This window comes from Astyanax mexicanus, chromosome 8, assembly GCF_023375975.1.
Source record: "Astyanax mexicanus isolate ESR-SI-001 chromosome 8, AstMex3_surface, whole genome shotgun sequence".
In the NCBI taxonomy this organism is placed as follows: domain Eukaryota; kingdom Metazoa; phylum Chordata; class Actinopteri; order Characiformes; family Acestrorhamphidae; genus Astyanax; species Astyanax mexicanus.
In genome coordinates, this window is record NC_064415.1 from 50,694,696 (window position 1) to 50,711,978 (window position 17,283).

Genomic DNA, 17,283 nt, shown 5'->3' on the forward strand with positions numbered 1-17,283 from the left:
ACACCACACAAGGGTTAAATAATTTTAAAAATGATGGAATGAGATCTGTCTATCTAAATGTTAGGCATGGTTATGTCAGTATTATGTAGTGTAGTTGGATTAACGATGAACAGTTTCCACTCTGCTGGTCTCTACAGCAGGTTCAGGGTTAATAGAGGCGAGCAGTGATGGTAACAGTGTGTTGGTGTTTGTGTCTCAGTGGTAAACTGCACCTTCACTTCTTGGAAGTGGGGCTGTGCTGCAGATCTTAATCTGAGGTGAGGTTTTCCTGCAGCTCACGCAGCGTACCTGCTGTTAAACCTGCGGTTAACACACCCACTCACAACTGCACTCGTTCAGCAAGCTGCAGTTTATTATTATTATTGCAGTATTAGACTCTTAACATCACACACTAAATGCACAGCGGATTTCATTCAAAAATATAACAAAAAATACACTAAAAAAGAGAGAAGCACAGCATTTCTACAGAGAATTTCATCTTAAACAAAATTTAAACAACTATTCAAAGATTTAGAATCACGTATAGTAACATTTTCATAGTCAAATTAATCATCTTTATGTGTACAACCCCAAATCAGAAAGAAACAAGTTTCTTACATTTACTTTTACTTTTATTTTTGTCTGCTCAGATTAATTTCATTTATTAAAGGACAAATCCATTGTGAAATATATATATATATATATATATATATATATATATATATATATATATATATATATATACACACATATATATATATATATATATATATATATATATATATATATATATATATATATATATATATATACACATATATATATATATATATATATATATATATATATATATATATATATATATATATATATATATATATACATATATATATATATATATATATATATATATATATATTTACATTTTTGAAAATATGTATAACCATGTTTATTATGCCTTATGAATGTATTGCATATAATGTGTTATAAGTATGATATAGAGCAGGAGTGTCCAAACTTTTTTTTATTGGGGGCCAGAAGGAGAAATATATTTGAAATCACGGGCCACAGACTCTGTAATAAGACAAATAATGAAATATACCAATTTAAATAATACATTTTCCTGATTATTTCATTTACACACCATTTTACTTGACTTACTATCTTTATCTTTGACAGTGTTGTGTAAACTAAGATTTTTCAAATTGATGTTTAATTTCATGATGTCTCTTAATATTAAACTCCTTAATTACGGCAACTTTTAGACTCTTTTGCCCTTTTTCTGCGGTAGAAATGCGCACTCTCTCCGCTTTTAGACTCTTTTGCCACGTTTTTCTGCGCTAGAAATGCGCACTCTCTCCGCTTTTAGACTCTTTAGCTCGTTTTTCTGTGCTAGAAATGTGCACTCTCTCCGCTTTTAGACTCTTTAGCTCGTTTTTCTGTGCTAGAAATGCGCACTCTCTCCGCTTTTAGACTCTTTAGCTCGTTTTTCTGTGCTAGAAATGTGCACTCTCTCCACTTTTAGACTCTTTTACTCTGTTTTTCTGCGCTAGAAATGCGCACTCTCTCCGCTTTTAGATTCTTTGGCCCGTTTCTGACACCTAGCGTTCAAACTTTAAATCTCACATTATAAAAACCTGCTTAACAGCGGGCCAACTTTCATTCTATTTCTAAAATACCTCGCAGGACGCTCCAAAAAAGGAAACGGGCCACAAACTTGGACACCCCTGATATAGAGTCTAATAGACATGACATTCATAGCATGTGTAACCAAGATTTACTTTTTTATTTTTATTAATTTTTTTCTGTAAAATTATTCGGCTTAGAAATTAAACCCTACTTTTCAAACATAAGGCATTCAGGATACTAAATTACTTTTAAATTATATATTTATTTTAAATGTTGTACATTTTCATTTATTATTTTGATTCTCTATTTCCTCGTAATCATATAAAATCCATAAAAAAATGTAAGCATAATTATTATTATTTTTTTTTAACAGTAAATCAGGATTTTTTTCTATAAAAACATGTTATTAGCGAGATTCCGAACTTTTGAACTGCAGTTTATCACTACTCTACTATCTACTATGCAAAGCCCTAAATATACATACATATATCCCTTAATCATACTGAAGACTAAAATGAATACCTTTTACTACTGGAAATATAAACTATGAAACAGATTATATAAACTTAGCTTAAAACAAGCAATATGCACACGAATAATGATACTGAAGGATGCAGCATGATATCAGAATCATATCATTTCTTAGGAGCAGATATTCGCTTAAATGATTATCATATTATTATTTTTTTTTTAGATTTGTCTGATATTTCAAACATTTGTATCACACAAAAAGTATGTTATTAAATGTGTCATTAAAAATATATTTGATTATGTTTTTATTTTCCACAACTAATGGTAATCCAGGTACAGTTTGAACCAATTTTTTGAATTGTTTATGTTTATGAATTGTAAATTGTTAATATTTGCATTGGCAATTACACTATATGGACAAAAGTATTGGGACACCTGCTCATTCATCTTTTTCTTTTTTTTTTCAAAAATTAAGGCTATCAAAAGAGAGTTGTCCAGCTTTTGTAGGAGTACAGGTGCATCTCAAAGAATTAACATAATTGAAAAGTTACTTAAAGTGATATTACAATGATATTCTGTTTTTTTTTTTATCTGATTGCGTTTAGCAAGAAGATTTTTGATGAGGAAGATTTTTGATGAGGTCAGGATACTGCACCCTCAACTCATCATCCTCAAGTCCACAACTAAAAGTGACAAAAGTAATAATTTTATTTCTTTTTTTTTTTTTCCATTTTCTTCCCAATTTACATGGCCAATTACCCAACCCACTCATTAGGACTCGTCCTATCACTAGTGATGCCCCAAAACCGGGAGGGTAAAGCCTAGAACATGCCTTCTCCGATACATGTGAAGTCAGACTCCGCCTCTTTTCAAACTGCTGCTGATTGCTGTAGCATTGCTGAGTAGCATCACAGCGCATTTGGAAGAAAAAGCAGCGACTCGGTTCTGATACATCAGCTCACAGATGCCTTGTGCTGATCGACATCACCCTTTGGAGTGATGGGAGGAAAGAGTGACATCTACTGTTCCCACCCAGAGAGAGAGCAATACCAATTGTGCTCTCTCAGGGCTCCGGCAGCTGATGGCAAGCTACATGAACAGGATTCGAACCAATGATCTCCTGATCATAGTGGCAGAACTTAGCGTGCTGGACCACACATTTGGACATACAGTGTTGGCCAATGCAAAATATTGAATATCTGTGTCACAATTCAACAATTCCCATATCTGTGCGTTCCTAAATTATACTAAACGTAAAAAAGCAAAAAAGCATGATTATTTTCTTCTAGTTATTAAAACTAAACTAACTGCAGATCAGCAATGTTGGATTAGACAAAATCCTGACAGAGATATATAGACATTTAAATTCTTTTTTTTTTTCGCTTCAGACAAGAAAGGCTTTAATGGTCATCATCACATTTACCGCAACCGCTTTAGCCAGCAGGATCCTGACGGCCGTCACAATCAGAGACATGGCGTTTGCCTTAGGGTCAACTGTAAGAAACACATCACACAGAGCGCTGAGATTAGATTACATTACAATATAAGCACTGTGTTCTACAGGCTAGTGTTAGTGCTTGACTAGCACTAGTTTTGCTTTATAATGTACTACGTTATTTATGATTAAATGATTTAGCTTTATTTATTTCGCTTAATCAATATGTTATTAAGAGTTAAAGGAGAACTCCGGTGTAAAATGGACTTTTGTTGTAGTAAAACATGATAAAAAGTTCTTACCTTTGATGAAGAGCTCACCTCCGTTCTCCCACAGCGTTCTGAGACCCAGAAATTTAAACAGTTTGTCCAAACACCCTTCAGACTGGGTGATACGGGGCATAATAATTTGCTCTGATAACTCACTTTTTTCACTGTTATCCAGCTCAAAATAGCTCCACACCTCTTTGCTAGAATCTGGAGCGCCCTGACATTTAAAACGAGGCATTAATAACTTAAAAAGGGCTCAAGAAACTTATTAAAAACACTGTTTACATCCTGTAACGTGAGCTTCAGCTCAGAGTACCACCATTACTCCTGGCATTGGCTGCTACGCTATGTTGTTTCTAGCTCGTGTTACAGGAAGTAAACAGTGGTTTTTGTGCACTTTTTAAGTTATTAATGCCTCGTTTTAAATGTCAAAGCTCTCCAGATTCTAGCAAGGAGGTGTGGAGCTACTTTGGCTGGATAACGGTGGAATAAATGATTTATCGGGGCAAATTATGCCTCATGTCACAGAGTCTGAAGGGTGTTTGGACAAACTGTTAAAATTGCTGAATCTCTGAACGCTGTGGGAGAACGGAGGTGTGCTATTCATCAAAGGTGAGAACTTTTTATCTTATTTTACTACAACAAAAGTCAATTTTACACCAGAGTTCTCCTTTAATATCATATCTGCTGATTCATTTCTGAACCAGTGGAAAACTCTGTAGGCTCCAAGACTGTTCTGTCTGCAAATAATTGTGTTTTGAAAACATGTAATGAGTGTTTTTTTTGAATACTGATGATAAATCTGAGTTACAGGGTGCTGGCTGTGCAACTTAACGACTAAAGATATAAAAGGCTTGTTTTTATCTTAAGGCAAGAGACGATGACCTCTGAGCTCTTCTCTTACACCTGATTGGTGGAACCAACTGTCTTTATCACTCTAAAAAACGGGTACGATATAAGTACTTTTTTGTACTCAAAGGTACACTCTTCATAATTGTACCCTCAAAGGTATAATATTAATCTTTACAGGGTCAGATGTGTTTCCCTCTGAAGCACAAAGTAATTCCAAACAGCAGAAAGTAGAGATTTGTACCATTTAACCAGCTATTTTTTATTTGAAAGTCAGACTATTGTGGATCATCAAGTTCTTGACACATATTCAGTTGATAATGATGTTTATAATCTTTATAATCTTTACTGATTTAAAAAAAAAAAACATGGGTACAAAAAAAAACTTTCACTGAAAGATACCCTGTTGTACCTCAATATAGGGTACAGTACCAGCGACAAGCTTTGTACTCTTTTTGTACAAATCTGTATTTATTTTTCTTACTGTGTACCATAGAATACCAAAAATCTGTTTTGCTTCAGAGGATTCTTTTAATAAACTGGTTAAGCTACTTTTGTACTGGGAATCATTTTCCTTTATGTAGTATCAAATCAGATACACAAAAATCTTTCAGTATAAATATTGATATATTTGAAACTGCAACCTTACTTACAAAAACGGCAATACTGACCATCAGCCTCTCCCAACTCTCTAAATCTTTTAATGATATAATATACTGTAGCTGTTGGGATGGTTAAAGTCTTTGCAATGGTATGTTGAGGAATGTTTTCTGAAATTGTTTTACAAATTTTTAAATGCAGTTTTTGGCAGATTGGTGAATCTCTAAACATCTTTGCTTCTAAAAGACTCCAACTCTCTAAAATGCTCTTTTTATACCAAGTTGTGTGAGTTAGTTGCAAATTGCTCCTATTGCAGCTGTTTTTATTAGTACTGTTTACTTTTCCAGAGTTGTTGTGCCCTTTCCCAAAATGTTCTTTCCCAAAATGTGTTGTGCTACCATCAATAGCAACTAATCAGGGTGTCACTTGCTTTTTCACATTTCCTTTAAGAGCCAGGTGCACTCTGACTTTGACAGATTGCTATTTCAATGGTGTAGCTACCTGGACATGTCCAATGCTTCTCAGAAGACGAAACTGACTGTCACACCTTAGCCCGTGTCTGTCTTGTGTTTCTCCCTCATTTGGTCTCTTGTGCTCCTGCCCTCTGTTTTCCTGTCATGTGTTTCCCAGCCATGTGCTACTGTTGTGTTTTTGGTCCTGTCTCTGCCCTAGCCCCACCCTGTCATCAGTTATTTGTAACCCCGCCCCCTCTTGATTGATCCTCAGGTGTTTCCATTTTCCTGTTCCCTCCTCGTGTATATAAGCCCCTTTGTTTCAAGTCTTTCTTGTCTAGTCTTTTGTTTGGTGTCTGTGGTCTTGTCCAGGTTTGTTGTGTCTCATGCTGCTTGTTGTTAGGTTCCTGTTTTCTAGTTAAGTCTTTTTTGAGTTTTGTTTTCCTTGTCTAGGTTTTCATAGTTTAGTTATCCTTGTAATATTTGTTTTGTGTTTCCCTACCAGTGTTTGTTTTCAGTATAACTTTTGTTTATCTTGTTTGTTTGTTAGTTTTAGTTTGTTTATTTTAAATAAAATATAGTCTGCACTTACATCCATCCCTCTCCTTTGTGACACTGACCTGTGCATTCTTGTTGTGAAGGTTCACAAAAAGCTAATTTACACAATAAGACAATGGGCTATATTTTTTGTAGATGTAGAATAATAATGCACCAATCTACACCAATGGGCAATGCAGGATGGTTTTTAAATTAGGTGTGTCTAAGACATTAATTAACCATTGTATTCTGTTTTTATTTACATTTATTTACATTTTATACAGTGTCCCAACTTTTTTGCAATTGAAATTGTACAAGATATAAAATTTTTATATCTTAATACCGTACCTGCTACACAAGAAGTCACCTGTGTGTGATTTAATTCCAAAAAAGAACGTGTTTTAATCATTTATGTGGAAAAGGTGAAGAAACTGTGTATATAAACAGTGTTTTAATAAACTACCTGCAGTTTTTTTAAAGCACTCAATGGCTCGTTTTAAATGTCAGGGTCCTTCAATTCTACTTCAGTTCTACCAATGAACTTTGGAGCTACTTTGAGCTTGTTGTTAATGGTGTAAAAATATAGATTTATTTGCATGGCCAATGCTATGCCCCTACCGCTAGCATTATAAGCCTGTTGGATGCATTGGATAAAAGCTCAGTATTTCAGAATTCTGGGGGTGAATGGAGGGGGGCTATTTGACAAATCCTAATTCTCCTTATCACGTTTCACTACAACCCAAGCACATCAAGCTAAATGGTTTTATTTTTTTTTATTTATGGGTTTATATGTACAGACACTGGTGGTAGATACTCACTGGTGGATGTGGTAACTCTGGTCTTATTAGTGGGGGTCTTGCAGTCAGGAATTACTTGATCTTTTTTCTTTTCCTCTGGAGAAGCTAAAGAAAAAATATTCAATTAATGCACAAAGAGCTTATCAACACCCTGCATTATCCATTTATTTTAATGCAGCTACATCCTGTAAATAAGGTCACATGATCACACATTCACACACTGTCCTGTAGTGGCACTCTCAGAATGTTCAGCATGTGTCACGGTTTAGAACATATATACAGTGGTGTGGAAAATATAAAAAGTTTGAATTTGTTTAAAATGATGATTTCATTTACTAGGCGAAAAAAATATATCCAATACAGTCTAGCCCTTTGTGAAAAAGTGTTTACTCCCCCATGATTTAACTGTGATTAATTACACTATTTGGAAAGCTGGCTTTAATTTCTTTAATCAGAACCAGGCCTGATTACTATCCGACCTGTAGAATCAAGAAATCATTAAATAGAAACTGTCTGACAACATGAAGCAGATAAACGACCTCAAAAAGCAACACATAATGCCCCAATCTGAACAAATTCAAAAACAGGTGAGAAAACAAAGTCACTGATCAGTCTGAAAAAGGTTACAAAGTAATTTCTTAGGCTTTGGGACTCCAGTGAACCACAATAAGTTATTATTATTCACAAATGGAAAAAACATTGAACACTGGTGAACTTTGGTAGGAGTGGCTGACCGACCAAAATTATTCCAAAAGGGCATGAACAACTCATCCAGGAGGTCACAAAAGAACCGCGAACAACATTTAAAGAACTGCAGCTCTCACTCGCCTCAGTTAACCCTTGTGTGGTGTTCATATTTTTGTTACTCATTTACTTTGTTACTTGTATTTAATTCAGCAAATTTAAGCAATTCTACATTAAAATGCTTTACACATGCTTGCTTCACCTAAATTGCAAGCAATATAAACAGCTTACATGGTTAATATTTGCCCTTTACCTTTCTTATGTTACATTTCTTTCAAAAAGTGCTACTCTTTTTTTATAGTTTTTTAATAAAATGTAAAAGAAAATTAATGTAACTCAAGATATGAGTAGAACATTTGTTTAGTTTCAAATTTACAAATGAAGCAAAGTTTATTAGCCCTTGGCCAAACATACTGTATATAATATTAATTGTTTGGGGGGGGTTTGGGGGTGTACAGTGTGTGTTTATCGAAAATGTGTTTTGATATATGTTTTTCACAAAAAATGAGCCAATGCCAATGAGTTTGAGTTAGAAAAAGACATTTTTAAGTATCATTTGATGAAAAATGAAAACGGGTCCCACAGACCCGAACACCACACAAGGGTTAAGGTCAGTGCTAATGATTCAATAATAAGAAAGAGTCTGGTCAAAAATTGTCTCCATGGGTGAGTTCCAAGTTTAAAAACTCTGCTGACCAAAAAGAACACAACGGTCCATCTTACATTTACCAACAAACATCTTGATAATCCCCAGGACTCTGGGTAAATATTCGTTGGACTGACGTGACAAAATTGTAAAGGCCATTTCATCTGGCGTAAAACTAACATTTTTCGAAAAAGAACATCATGCTGAATGTAAAACACGGTGGTGGTAGTGTGTGGTGGTCTGGAGCTGCTTTGCTGCTTCAGGGTCTGGACAACTTTCTGTAATAGATGGAACCAGGAATTCTGCTGTTTACCAGACAATCCTGAAGGAGAATATCCGGCACTCTGTTCATGACCTCAAGCTCAGGCGTACTTGTGTACTTGGGTTCTGCAGCAGGACAATGATCCAAAGCACACAAACACAAAGTCCACCTCTGAATGGCTTAAACAAAAAAATAATAATAAATGAAGGTTTTGGACTCGTCTAGTCAAAGTCTGATTCAGATGCTGTGGCATGATCTTAAACAGGCTGTTGAAGCTTAAAAATCCTCCAGTAAGGCAAAATAAAAACAATTCTGCGAAGAAGAATGGAACCAAATTCCTCCACAAAGATGGGAAAGAAATGTTGCCAGTTGTCGGTAAAGCTTGATTGGTTTGGATACTTTTTATTATTATGTAAAAAGTGTTTTTTTTTTATATATTTACTCAGGTAAACTTTGTTCGATACTAAAGTTTGTTTGATAATCAGAAAAATATCAGTATGACACAAAAACAAACCTGTAGAGGGGAAAAACCTTTTCAGGGCACTGTAGGTGTACTCTATTTAAAAAGAGGGGGTTTCTTACCTTTTCCATCACCCTTTGCCGTAGTTTCCACACCTTCCATCTCGCATTTTTCGATGCTCTGAGAGGAGGAGCCAGCATAGTAATATGTGCTGCGTTTGGAGAGTGCAGCCTTGCTGATATCACGTTTTTCACTGTTTCCACCTTCTAATGTCAGAGACATCTCCCCCTCTTTAGGGAAGAACCCTGCAGCCAGACACAACTTCTGCCCATTGTCAGTACCAGACAGGATCGACAACAGAGGTTTATTTGGGGTTGAATCAGCCTCTGGAGGAGAAAAACAAATCATGAATCTATATTTACTAATTTTATTTGTGTATTGTTTTTATTTGCCATATTAATAATCAGAATATTTAAAGAGTGCTAAAACGGCACAACTTTTTGTACTTATTATACTTTGATTGTGTTAAAATGAGGGATGTCAACGTTAAAGCGTTAACGAGTGCTGTTAATTTGGAATCAGTAACGTGTTACTATTTTTTTACGCAAGTTAATAAAGGCATCAAGTTTGACTCCTACTTCCACCGTAATCTGCCCCACCCCCGCCCAACGCACCAATCTGTTTTCTGGCTGAACAACTGAACATACAGTGTCCAGCAGTAACACTCTGGTTCAGACTTCCAGCTCAGAGTTTTCTCTCTCTCGCGCACACACACACACAAACCCGCACTCCTGCACTGCACTGCTCCTTATCTCTGATATTTTTTAAACATTCAAATTAAGTTTGAATTCAGAAATCCTCACCAACAATTTTACAGCCCAATTTATCATGCATTCTTTATTCCAGCGCCCTGCATTGATTTCATTTCCCCTCAAACATACATGTATGTATTAGTATTTTAACTGACACTACTAATATACATATAATTGCATTTTACATTTCTTACATTCATTTTTTTTATTTATATTTAAATATCCACTATAATAATTTACGTCTGAAGAAAAACAAATGCGATTAATCGCAGTTAATCACAGAATTTTGTTGTGATTAATCGGATTAATTTTTTTTAAATCGATTGACACCACTAATAAAAATCAAAAGTCTTACTTAAATTTTGCTAAGTGTACTTAACTGTACAAAAAATATTTTGAACTATTTTAAACATACTTAAGCAACATTTAAACATACTACTTCATGCATGTAACCCCGTATTTTACTATACTTACAGTACAATTATAATACATTTATTCATTGTAACACAACTGTATCACTATTATACACCAGGTATATTAGGAATGTACTAAGAACTGATGTTAAATATATGTGATCTATTTACATTACAAATATGCTTATTGTTCCTGTTTTTTGTAAGAAGCACACTTCTACACACTAGTATACTTTGTTGTTGTAAAATATACAGCATTATGTTACATATTCACTTGAGCTTGTAACATGCTGTACATAATGCTTCATTTCTAATTATGATATTCATCATCTCTGATACAGCCTGCTCTTATTTATCCTAAAACTAATCCAAATACTAATCCAAATATTATAGTTCTCTTTATTGTACTGTACTGTTTTCTCTAATTTGTGTCTCACTAAGGCTTTTGTATTAGAAGTATTTGTAATATATTTATCTATTCGTGCATAGGTCGATGCAAAATCGTCCCTCTTTTTTTCAGGTTATAAATAATAATAATAATAATAATAAAAAAAAAAAAAAAATATATATATATATATATATATATATATATATATATATATATATATATATATATATATATATATATATATATATATATATATATATAAATATATATATATATAAACGTATAGTCGCCGTGCAATAAAAAACATGAATCTCCAAAACAACAACTTTCCCCGAGAGAAATAAAACCTTAGTAATTTTCAGAGGAAATCAATGTATAAACAGTTTAATTCAGGTCATTTTGGTAAATTGCTATTGGTCTGTTTATCAAGAAATTTTAACAGAGTGTAGGGGAGTTTGTACGTTTAAATTATGTAGTAAAACAAAATAAAATGACAAAAAGACACATTGTAGAGTAAATTAAGTGAATATATTTGCATTCTCGGCATAACAACCACCTCATTGATTAGGTAAATATTCATCATTTCACATAATTGACCATTTGAGGCTAAATTAGTAGACTCCAAATTTAAAAAGTGGTGCGTAAACGTCATTATTTCCTTTTTTTCTCATTTAGTATAATATATAAATATATAATATACATTTTTTTTTCTAGCTTCTCACAATCAGAATAGAATAGAAAAATAGAATCAATTTTTTTAAATGTTTTCATTACCTACAAAGAAAAGATTACCTACATTTTTACAACTGCTAACAAAAATCTGATATCATTCAACCTATGGATTATACAGTCCAATTTTTATTACCAGATATAAAATGTAACTAATTGACATTATACTGACAGTTATTCCTAACACTACTGATCTTGAGAACTTTCTCTACAGTGAACCATTTCACTGAGTTCTCTTAACTTCTACAAATGTTTAAATTACGCTATAAGCTAAATGTAAAGGTTTTATACATCCCTGAATCTTTATATATGATAAACCTTTACCTGAACTTCTTCATGTTATGTTAGTATCAATGCAATGGTATCCACACTGCATAGTGACAGATTATAGCCTTTATTTTTAAACTAATTACATTAAGAATTTAAGAACACTAAATTAATAAATAAATTTAAATTTGGGCTATTATTGACATGGTCCAAAATAACTTTAATTTAACTTTAACTTTAATAATAACTTTTATAACTTTAATTTTTTACTTTTCCTATGTTGGAGATGGTTTTGGATGTTTTGTTACATGAGTGATATAATAAAAATCATAAACAATCATAACTGTATGATTTACATTTGAACTGTAGATATTTTTTGGAGGACTTTTAACTGTAATGTATTAAAACAGTACAAACTGCTACACTGTAAATTATCATTTAAAGTAAACTTTTATGCAATTTGCATTGGATATCAAACAGATATTTTAGAAAATTTGAGGCAATCAATTAGCACATTTCTTTTACTATTATTCCATTATACATTATACTATTATTATTTAACAGTTCATTAAAATTGAATTAAATGTCTGGACTGCTTTTAAAAAAAAACTTACACTTTTATTTAGTTAAAAAAACAGTGAGGATGTCTGATTTCTTTTTTTTTTTATTAAAGTCAAAAAGTTTCTTGACTCTCCTCTGAAGTTGCCATTTTTGGAGACAAACTAGTTTTGTGTTTCCAGTACGGTAAAAAAAATATAAAGTAAACAATTCTAAAGGAATTCTTTCTCTAAATTGAACTGTTTAATTTTTTGCAGGACTGTTTACTTTCATGTATTTAACAGCACAAATTCACCACACTACAAATAATAATGGAAAACTTTACTTAAACATTTGATGCACATTTACTGTGTAAAGCCCCCGATATTTAATGGAGAGTTTAGCAAAAATAATAAGGCAATAAGTTTTGTCAAACTTATAATTACTTTAGCTTAGAATCTTGTAAAAACTGGGAACCCAATCATTTATACTTGGAGTATTATTAATATATTATTTTTTTATGATCAGGTTGTTGTAAAGAAAGAAAATGTATCACAAAATTTATCAGAGTTTATAATCATCAGCCTTGTCAAACTTTTTAAGTTTAAAATAAAAAGGTTTCTTGATTTTCCTCTAACGTTGCCATTTTGGAGATACACTTGTTTTATTTTTCCAGGACAGTAAAAAACATACAGTAAAAAATTCTGAGAAATTCTGTCTCTAAATTGAAATGTTTAATAGTTTGGAGGACTGTTTACTTTCATGTATTTAACAGTACAAATTTGCTACTCTATAAATTATAATGGTAAACTTTACTTAACTTTACTTTTTTTGGGAAAACTGATATTAAATGGTGAGTTTAGCGAAAATAATAAGGCAATCAGCCTTATCAAACGTTTTAAGTAAATTAACTGTTTAAAGTTAACTTATAATGATTTTAACTTACAGAATCTTGTAAAAATGTGAACCCAGTCATTTATACTGGAAGTATTATAAATATCTTCATCTATTTATGCTTAGGTTATACAGAAATGTCACAGTTTATAATCTTCATCCTTGTCAAACCTTTAAAGTTTAACCAACTGTTTAAAGTTAACTTATACTTATTTTAACCCAGTCATTTATACTAGAAGTATTAATAATATGTTGTTTGTTTAGAAAAAAATATTATCACAAACTTTATCACAGTTTATAATCATCAGCCTTGTCAAGCTTTTTAAGGAAAACTTAAGTTAACTTAAGTTAACTTATTTAAAATTAAAATATTGTGTATTTTTCCCCCCAAAAAGATAATACTCATTCGATTTAAAACTTCAGAATCTCCATATCTTCAATAACTTTACTTAAGAATAAACAGTTCGCTTAAGTAAAAACAAATTTGCAATCTAAACTAAAAAACTAATGCACTTATTTATTTGGAATTTTATACATTTTTGAATTTTATAAATTCAAAACCAGTCTTGCAAATTAACAATGTGCATTTTTTCTTTTTTTCAGAAAAGGAAATGCAACCCCTAATTATACCATTATTATTCATAAATACAAACCTGCAACTCGACCTTCAGAATTTATATACAGTTTAACTCAAGAATGAATAATTTTCCTGCATTAAAATCATATTGTAGATACAAAAATAATAACTTTTTTTTTTTATTTATTTTTTTTTAGATTTCTTAGATTTATAGATCTGTAAAATAATACTGGTCATAACCTACAATAATCATATCTCCTCTGGCCATATCTTAGCTGCACTAGATGTATATACTTTTTTTTAATTATATTTTTAGTATTTTTATATTTCTTTCCTTAATCTTTTGTATATAGAGATTTATTCTTATTTGTTTATATATATATTTTCTGACCTGTTTCTCTGTCATTTCCTCTGTGCTGCTGTAACATTGCAAATTTACCCATTGTGGGATTAATAAAGGATTATCTTATCTTATTTTTTCTTATCTTAATTTATCTTGTAAAATGTATTTGTTTAAGAAAAGGCGAGGCAATTGAGTTGCCCAATTTTAGCAACTTTAGCAACTTTAGCAACTTTAGCAGCTCAATTGTTACAGTTTACAGTGCACTTAAATCTCTTGTTTATGCAGAATTTATACTTTTTTTTTGTTACTTTTGAATCCGAATCTATTCTTTCTCTATCAATTTAACATAACATTAAACTTCTAGCTAAATCCAGTAGTTGATGATTCAGTTGAGCTCAGTTCAGTTTTGAGTTGAGTTCAGCTGAGCTGAGAACGAACAACACAGAGATGTTTTAAGATGTTTTAAGCGCCCAATCTCAAGTTCAGTGATAAAAACAAACACATACACAACATTTAACATTTCTTTCAGTTGGAAATGAGATATTAAATGAAAAGAAAGACTTACTTGGATTAACTTGGAGAGAAATTGGTTTTCCAAAAGTCAGAGCATCAGTGGAAGCACTGCTTTAGTTACTCTTACAAATACTCTCTGACTCTAGATCACCTCAACCATGAGACCCATCAGGACTCACAACACTAATTATAATAGTATTTAATTAAAAAAAATAAAATTAAGAACCCTGAGTAAGGTTAACATCAAGAAAGGGGTTCTTTTTAAGCTTTTCAAGCTTTTTAAAATATACAAAAAGCCTAAAACTAAGACCTACAATACCTTCAAGTCTGGATTCAGCTTTAGCATCAGACCAGATGAAGCTTCTATAGTCTGCATGCATCAATCACTTTATATTTAGTAAGTTATGAATTCCAAAGAATTTTTAAGAAATTCACAATTTACACAAATTACATAATTTAATAAAATTAATTTTACTTACTTGGTGTGACGGTGAGTTTGATGGGTTTTCCAAAAGTAAGCTCAGCAGTCACATCAATCCACCTTCTAACAATATCCCTGGACAATGATTATGGTCATCATTTCCACAACAAGACAAATTTCACAAAAATTTGTATTAATTTTTGAAAGTCCAAAAAGAAAACTGTCCAAAAAAGGCAAAAAAAAAAAGCCAAAAAAGGCAAAAAAATAAAGTTTGTAGATAAATCCAGTCTGAGTTTCGTATATTCCAAGGGCAAGCTTGAAGATTTACCTACAAATAAATGATAAAAGATTATTAAAATAAAAAAGACTAAAAGTCACAAAATATGGCAGGTTAATTTCTCAAATATTGTTGGAACTTTTTCCATCTCCAAACATTTGATTCTCCTTTAAATGAAGAAAAACTGTATTTAGAGTTTTTGTACGGCTGGTAACAGTAGTTGAAGCACCGTGGTACTCCCAGACACGGTGATTTACACCAGTACAAAAATCTCACGAAAGTTTGGTCAAGTTTTCCGATCATCCAGAATTCTTTGTTAAAAAATTCTCCTTTTTCACGCAGTTCCACAATTTAAAAATGTGGTAAAATCCATCAAACTGATAAATATTTCATCAAACTGTTAAAAAACAAAACAAAATCAGCATCGTAGTATTATATAAATGAATAATAATGATAAATATACAGTGCAGACTGAGGCAGCAGGTTTTTGTACGAGGCCTATAGGGAAATGAAGCACTGTGGTAGCCCAAGCCCACAGTGGCACAACCTTCAACAAAAACCCTCCCCCTGCAGACATCTGCCAGTGTGGCTGAGAGTATAGTATAGAAGTTTAGTATAGTGAGTATAGAAATGTTGTGTTCTTTTTTGTTCAAACTTCTATTTGTCTCATAGCTGTTTGCACATTCTGTCATTCTATGAGTTTATATATATAATTGTTTAATAATTTACTGACTGTATGAAAAGATACAGGGGTTGGACAATGAAACTCAAACACCTGGTTTTAGACCACAATAATTTATTGTTTCGACAGACAGTTCTGGTGGAAACAGGAGAGTTGAGGTGCACATTGAATTCTGCCGTGATTTGGGCAGCCGTGGTTTTATGTTTTTTGGATACAATCCGGGTTAGCACCCGAACATGCCTTTCAGACAGCTTCCTCTTACAGCGTCCACAGTTAATCCTGTTGGATGTGATTGGTCCTTCTTGGTGGTATGCTGACATTACCCTGGATACCGTGGCTCTTGATGCATCACAAAGACTTGCTGTCTTGGTCACAGATACTCCAGCAAGACGTGCACCAACAATTTGTCCTCTTTTGAACTCTGGTATGTCACCCATAATGTTGTGTGCATTGCAATATTTTGAGCAGAACTGTGCTCTTACCCTGCTAATTGAACCAACCTTCACACTCTGCTCTTACTGGTACAATAATGTGCAATTAATGAAGATTGGCCACCAGGCTGCTCCAATTTAGCCATGAAACCTCCCACACTAAAATGACAGGTGTCCAACCAATATAGATGACCCTAAGAAAATGACACAGCACCCAGTGTAAAAATGCACAGTATTTGTGTAAAATAGGGGCGCACCAAATTGTATAGTACACATTAGTTTTCTGAATTTAAAAACTAATAAATCCAGTTCTAGGTTCCTTTCGTAGTTTATGCAGTGATGTAAACACAGCGTCACTACTGTGAAGTTCAAGAAGGTAAAAAAAATTATTAATATATGGTGAAATATGAATTGAATCTCACACAGCTGCTCCTGCTTGGTGGTAAAGCTCTACTTTAAACTTTTACTCAGCACATTGAAACAAGTTCTGATTTAAAAAGCATCAAAACTGCCATGAAATATTTAAAAAATATAATAAGAAAAAATGTCTCCAGTCTGTTTGTCAATCATACCACCCTACACTATTACTGCTGTCTCACTCCCAAACATACAGGAAAATACCAGCATTTAAATGTCATTTTTTCTAAATTAAATACAAATATTATATTTTAATGATTCACAATTGATCACAGAATATTGTTGATTAATTAGGGTTGATTGACACCAGTAGTATATATTTTTTTGTATAATTGGTTTTGTTTGCAGTTTATTCAGAGACAAATTAAAGTATGTAAACCCTTTGGAATTCCATGGTTTTCTCCAATGACGAATATTGACAAATATAATGTACCTAAAATAATACAACAAAA

The 17,283-nt window shown here is 32.5% G+C and overlaps 1 protein-coding gene across 2 annotated transcripts; it reads right to left on the minus strand.

Moving 5' to 3' along the window:
• Positions 1 to 2,527: 2,527 nt before the first annotated feature.
• Positions 2,528 to 15,369, minus strand: LOC125803879 (uncharacterized). Of its 2 annotated transcripts, none has more exons than XM_049482456.1 (4): positions 15,083 to 15,369; positions 9,253 to 9,516; positions 7,040 to 7,123; positions 2,528 to 3,573 (listed from the first exon to the last, which is right to left on the minus strand). In XM_049482456.1, the coding sequence occupies exons 2-4, from the start codon at positions 9,410 to 9,412 to the stop codon at positions 3,464 to 3,466; spliced, it is 354 nt and encodes a 117-aa protein (XP_049338413.1). In that variant the 5' UTR covers positions 9,413 to 9,516; positions 15,083 to 15,369; the 3' UTR covers positions 2,528 to 3,463. The 2 variants fall into 2 exon arrangements, with proteins under 2 accessions (XP_049338413.1, XP_049338412.1); XM_049482455.1 differs by lacking the exon at positions 15,083 to 15,369 and adding an exon at positions 14,656 to 14,751.
• Between the last annotated feature and the right edge of the window lie 1,914 nt (positions 15,370 to 17,283).